At 41.1% G+C, this 6271-nt stretch overlaps 1 protein-coding gene across 1 annotated transcript; it reads left to right on the top strand.

Moving 5' to 3' along the window:
• The first annotated feature begins 1248 nt into the window (after nt 1-1248).
• Nucleotides 1249-4717, top strand: LOC311359277 (uncharacterized protein). Its single transcript, XM_084479269.1, has 4 exons — nt 1249-1717; nt 2213-2372; nt 2663-2816; nt 3166-4717. The coding sequence occupies exons 1-4, from the start codon at nt 1430-1432 to the stop codon at nt 3350-3352; spliced, it is 789 nt and encodes a 262-aa protein (XP_084335395.1). The 5' UTR covers nt 1249-1429; the 3' UTR covers nt 3353-4717.
• Nucleotides 4718-6271: the final 1554 nt, after the last annotated feature.

Below are 6271 nucleotides of genomic sequence, written 5' to 3'. Positions count from 1 at the left end.
CACCCCTATTTAATACAATCTGTGATACACACACACACACACACTCTCTCACGCCATCACTCACACACACACACAGGACCTACAATGTAATCACATTTGTACCAGCTGATGTAAACAATATACTCAGATAGACAACACACACACTCACAAACACACACTCACTCACTCTCTCACACACACACACACACACACACACCTGGCCTTTACTCTCAAGTACATTGCTTCATCTATAGACGTTTATATCATGTCTAATCACTTGGGACATGACATAAAGTTCTGCATGACATAAAGTTCCCACCAGACGGACTGAACACTGCAGCTTGCCAGCTTGGGATCACAGATGTTTTACGCACACATCAGTCGAGTGTCGACTTTTCTGTAACATTGTCTCTTGTGCTTCCCAGTTCATTCTTGTATTCCCTTATCTTGCCAAAAGAACTCCCAAACAAATTATCTACACATTAATTAAATTATTAGGTTATCGAATTACAATATCCACCACTTTTATTAAGTATAAAAGTATTTATTAAGAACAAGGGTTAGGGATAGGGTTAGGGTTAGGATATGGTCCAGACAACCATAGTTTTCGACTTATATTAACATTAGTTTGATCTAATCTTTCAACCTTGATCTGGTCTGTGTCAGAGAGAACATGTCAACTCCCAGACAGGAGGTAGATTGGAAATTTATACCATAGTCGATCACTGTTTTTGATAACTTTATTAAAATAAGGTATGTGATTATTGGTATGGGCTAATGTTCCTTTATGATTAATTACACAGGCCTGAATATATTATTTTACAATTACAGCATTTTATTATATTGTGGCGAGCAGCACGGGAAGGACGAGACGGGAGCCCAGGTTAAGCAGTCATTCAACTCCCGCGCCCCATACACCGCTCGACTACGGGAGTTGCCTTTCACGGCAGTGGTCGCCACAATATATATTCTACTTTGGTGTTATATTCTTGATTCATTTTCATTAACATTTCGTTTTTATTTGTCACAGACCTATGCCTATGCCTGCTCTAGTGTTTTTAGTTGTTGTTTTTTTAGAAAATACACAATAATAGAAATAGCAACATTACATAGTGAGCAGCTATTCATTTATTTTGCTTGAGGTGGTGAAATATTAAAAAGTTTATTATTATTGTGAAGAATAGTCTTGCTTGCGTTTTGTCCCTGCTTCCGCCAGAGCAACTTCCGGATCCTGCGCAGTTTGTTTGTTGTTACTGTTTATCAGCTGTTGTTGCTGCAGTGGTACGTCTTCACAGCCTGCGTAATAATTCGCTCTCAATCGTTGGTTTTTCACAAAATAGCCAAACATAAAATTGTTTATATTTGATACTATATTTACATGGAAACTTGACGGAAATGGTGACAATAGTAATAGTCCCATTGTCTAATGAGTTGTAGCTAACTGCTAAACATGTCAGATTGCGCTGTATTAAAATGCCATCCAGAGCTAGGAACATCCTTTCACTATTTACCCAAGGACCCCGTTCAGAAGCAGAAGTGGTTAGATTTCATTTATAAATACCGTGTCGATGTCGATGAAAACATTGAGGGATTACGTGTGTGTAGTGCCCATTTCAGCAACGACAGCTTTCAAAACCACATGCAGAAAGCGATGGGTTTTGCAAAAAAATTGATTTTGAAACACGATGCTGTTCCAACCATCTATCCACACGTCGCAGCCCTAAGTGGCAGCCAAAATGTAAGTGTTGTTGTGTCATTGATGGGGTAAATTCAAGTTTTGTTATTTAGCCTGTATTGCTGTCCTAATCTGTGTTATAACAATGTACTAGCAACCCCGACCTGCAGGTTGCCCTTACATTCGCCTGTTACGTTTGTTCCCGTGTATTGTCATTGTGTGTGTGTGTGTGTGTGTGTGTGTGTGTGTGTGTGTGTGTGTGTGTGTGTGTGTGTGTGTGTGTGTGTGTGGCCTGTATGGATATATCTCATGATTGCATTTTATTTATTGTATGGTGCATCTGTTCAATGTTTGTTCATTTAGTTAGATCCAGAAGGGTATGTTTTGTACTTGGTGTATCCATGCGACTTGCAGGCAATTGTAGTGTTATAAATGTGTCCATGAAAGGTTTAGAGGAGAAAACGCAACATCAGACAAACTTGGGCTGTCAAAAAACGAGAAATAAACAACTGAGCTAACCAAAATCTACATTATTTCCATCTCTGTCCATTTGTACAGGGAGCTGCAGTTTCACTTGTCAAAAAAACTGATGTGGCCTGTCAGTCCTACCCAGTATGTGCACGGGAGATTGGCCTCCAGTGCTACCTACCTGCTAAGAGCGTGCGCACGGTTGGGACCCAGTTGTCAGAGGGAACTTTAACAAACAGAAAAAGCCAAGGTGTGTCTACCTTTACTTGTATTACATGTATTTTTTTAAGTCAGAGCTTTGTATCCAAAGTGACTTAAGTGAGGCCGAGAACGACCAATGAATGATCTCACTAGAGTAGCTCCAAATATGTTAACGTTCACCACAGCAGTTTACAGAATTATTCACCTGCTTTTTTCACAAGCTTAAAAAGTAGTAGGCCACATTGTATATTTTTTATCATTCCTTGTGTTTATTTAAATATCACAAAGTGCCTTGTATTGCTTTGTGCCAGTGTTGACATTAATTTGCCTTGTGAACAGGTGGCCAAACCAGGCTAACCATGAAGGGAGTGGGCACAGAGAAGCCTCTACCGGATCATCATCATTACCAAGAGGGTCCAGAGTCCCTGAGTGACCCCGAAAGCTCCTCAGATTCCCCCAGTGACGACACCTTGGAGGAGTCGGGCATCTCTGAGTATGTCCTCCAACCTTTCTAACTGTAAACCCATGGCGGGGCTGTGCTCTTTCCAATGTTTCTTCTGTTAGCTTTGGATGACAGTGTCAATAATAAATAACTGATAAATAGTGCTAAATAGTAAATGGTGATTTTATCCAGGCTTTATATGTGCACTGATGACCTTTTATTGTATGTATGTCGCGGTAAGTCACAAGAAAAGTGTTGACTGTTTCTAGGAATGAAGACTGCATTTCCCATGAGCATGACGTCAGCGGTAACAATCAGTAACAAAATAGGAAATGATGTCATGCGATTTGAGCTACAATCCAAAAGATAGATCCGTGATGTGTTCCCCTTCCGGCCGCAGGTCGACCAGCGACGTCTCGAAGTACATCGTCTACGACAGCAGTTTGCTACGACTGCTGGACCGCTGCCCCACCTGCAGCCACAAATGTCAGGTGAACACGCGTGTCAAGGGCTCCTTCCTCTCCGTCCATCAGCAGTGCCGGCACTGTGAGTTCAGCATCCAGCACTCTGAAGGACATCTGGACTGAGGACCACAGGGAGGCCCGCTGCCGTCGCTCCGGGTCAAAGCGGATCATGCCGATGGGAGTTGGAGTTTTGCCTACCCCTGCAGCAACAGGTGGAGCTCGCCATGACTTTTGGGGGTAGTTTTTGGGACGATGATGGCAATAATAATGGTGATAAGTTATAGGGTTCAAGCTGTCAGGGTTTTCGTTTGCGGAAGATGATTGTACGGGAGAACACAGAACTAACTGAATGCAGAACTTCAGGTCGTTGTATTGCTAACCGTTCGCCTGTATTTTACACACATTTTTCCCCTACCCCCAGCCTGCGTTTTTATTCTGTGTTTTTCAGACACATGAGGGAGGTAAAATGGTAAAATCATGGCGGATGATCCAACACTTTAATCAGCTTCATCCTCATAATTTTGTCCACCAATGCACTTGGTGCACTAAGTTAACATGGAGACATGTGTGCTGCTTACTATACCAGACAACCGCATAAACCAACGGCTCTCTATATGTCGTGTTAACCCATCATAGGTGCAGTATACCAACCTGATGACTTACTTGGCTATGATGTTTCCATATATGAACACATATATACATTTATAGATTTGCCTAACATCAATAGTACATTTATGACAGAATACAACTGTTATCATCACTATATTATAGCATACATTTCTGAAGGTGAACCAGAAAACTTTAACGTCAGCAAATATCAACATTAAACACTTTTGGTGGCGGGAAGTATCTTATTATCATAAGCTACGGGCTGTTCCCTTCTCATTATGACCAGTGTGTTCCTATTGGTCCAGGGGGTGATCTGTAAGTTCACAGTAAGATCTTTAAGTTATTTTCTTTAAGTTCATTGTCTATGTGTTGACGCTCATGTTGGTTTGATTTGGTGTTTGGCTAGTTTGGGTAACGCCTTGTTTTTCCCCCTCCGGGACCCAACTGTGTCTCCAGGGTGGAGGTGTACTGTAAACTGACAGCAGTGTCTTAACAATGTCGTTCTGCCTTATAAAAGCCCTCCGAGGTCTTCACACAGCGGGCTTATTCTCTTAAACACCTCTTTGGCAATTCACTTTCGGTGCACTTATCTATTGTTTTCCGAAGATGCTGGGTGTTTTCTCCTGATTGTAATAGGCCAGCTGCACTGATGCATGGTATTTTTTTTGACTAGAGGACGCTTGGCGCTCGTGCTGTTTAAAGGATCACAACTACCTGCACACGTCTGTGATCTGCTGGCGTTGATGGAGTTTTTTTTTTTTAATGTTTAAATTATTCTTTACTTACTTACTAAATTATTATTGAACCTTTGGTCCTCTAGGAGTACACTGTGTTCCTCTGCACTCTTAATTTTTTAAGATTGTCAGGAAATTGTAATCATATTGCTTTGTAGCTATTAGTGCGTGTTAAAAATAAAAGTATCTTAAAATACGTTTCTAAATTGCTTTGGGTTTGTTTTTTCTGTGTGTGAGATTAACACTTTTATTTATGTGGGGGTAGCAGAATTATCCAAAACTTATCTTCTTGATTTATTGGTCTTTTTCCACATGGTGAAAAAGGCTTTGTATTGTTTTAATAGGTGTGGAATTTCAGCAGGACACCTAAAAATATCAAGGAGATGCCTGTGGCTGCAAAACATATGACAGATTAATCTAATCACAGACCAGGCAAATATTGTCCAGTGTATTGGTTCCGCACACACTCAATTGTGTGTGTCTTAGGTGAGGATTGCATATGGTGATTAACTGACAGCACCAGTAATATATCTGTTAACACCTTCCTCTCCTCCATTATCCTGCTTGTCTGCACTCTCTCTGCAAATGTGTGTGTGTGTGTGTGTGTGTGTGTGTGTGTGTGTGTGTGTGTGTGTGTGTGTGTGTGTGTGTGTGTGTGTGTGTGTGTGTGTGTGTGTGTGTGTGTGTGGGGTACCCGTTTTCCACACAACTCACGGGCCTGCTTTGCCTCCATCGGCACAGACACACAAACATGGGTGTTTGTGTGTCTGTGCCGATAGAAGCAAAGCAGTGGTCAATTGTAGATCATGTTTGCTCTTTGTTCTTGGCATGTGGGTCACATGACAAAGGAGCTACATGGGGAAAACACATGTCGCCGTGGCGATAACCTCAAATGTAAATGAATGTATATAGGGGTGGTAATGGACAGATTAAAGGAACAAAAACTACAGACGGAAAGGGACAAGTAGCTGTCACCGACACATCTCCCAACACTTCACCCAACAAAAGTAATGCAATACACTGAAAATATGTCTCAACTACCTTAACTGTAGATTATGTATTATTACTTCGTTTTTTTTATTATTTAGATATCAACATTTGTGTGGATATTGACATACTTTCTGGTCATGTTTACAGAAAGTATTATTTGTAAGCTGATTTACATTTTCTGGTCTCTCTCCTTTTATTTTTCTTGTTGCCTCTGGAGCAAGACACTTAGTGTGTGTAGTATATTTTTACACTACACACACCTTATAGAATATAAAAAGCTAATAACTTATTTTATAAATGTGTAAACAGATGTGCATTACAAAAAAGACAGAAGTAGAATAGATGCACCAATCTCCTATTTGTGACTTTGTATGTTGTGTGCGACCTTCTCATTCATGTGCCAGATTCCTAAGTCGTAACCTCCAGGGAAGCTTTGATTCATAATATGATGCAATCAGGTGTGAAATGAGGAGACCCCATCCCTCACAGGATGTTAAGCCTCAACCAGCCTTTATCACCAGGGCAGTGCAGCAGGCCAGTGCAGACACCCATAAGATGTTCTGGAGCTGTTTACCGTTACCTTGGTCATGGCTATGACCTCTACAAATAAGCTCTATCTTTAATGATCTCTGGCAGGCTCACATTTCTCTTGTTTACCAGCCGTGGATCCAGGAACACTTGTGATCAGGTATGGGAGAAAATAACCAGC

The sequence above is a fragment of the Micromesistius poutassou genome, assembly GCF_964030765.1.
Source record: "Micromesistius poutassou genome assembly, chromosome: 15".
Taxonomy (NCBI): Eukaryota; Metazoa; Chordata; class Actinopteri; order Gadiformes; family Gadidae; genus Micromesistius; species Micromesistius poutassou.
This window is presented reverse-complemented; position numbering and strand designations above follow the sequence as displayed.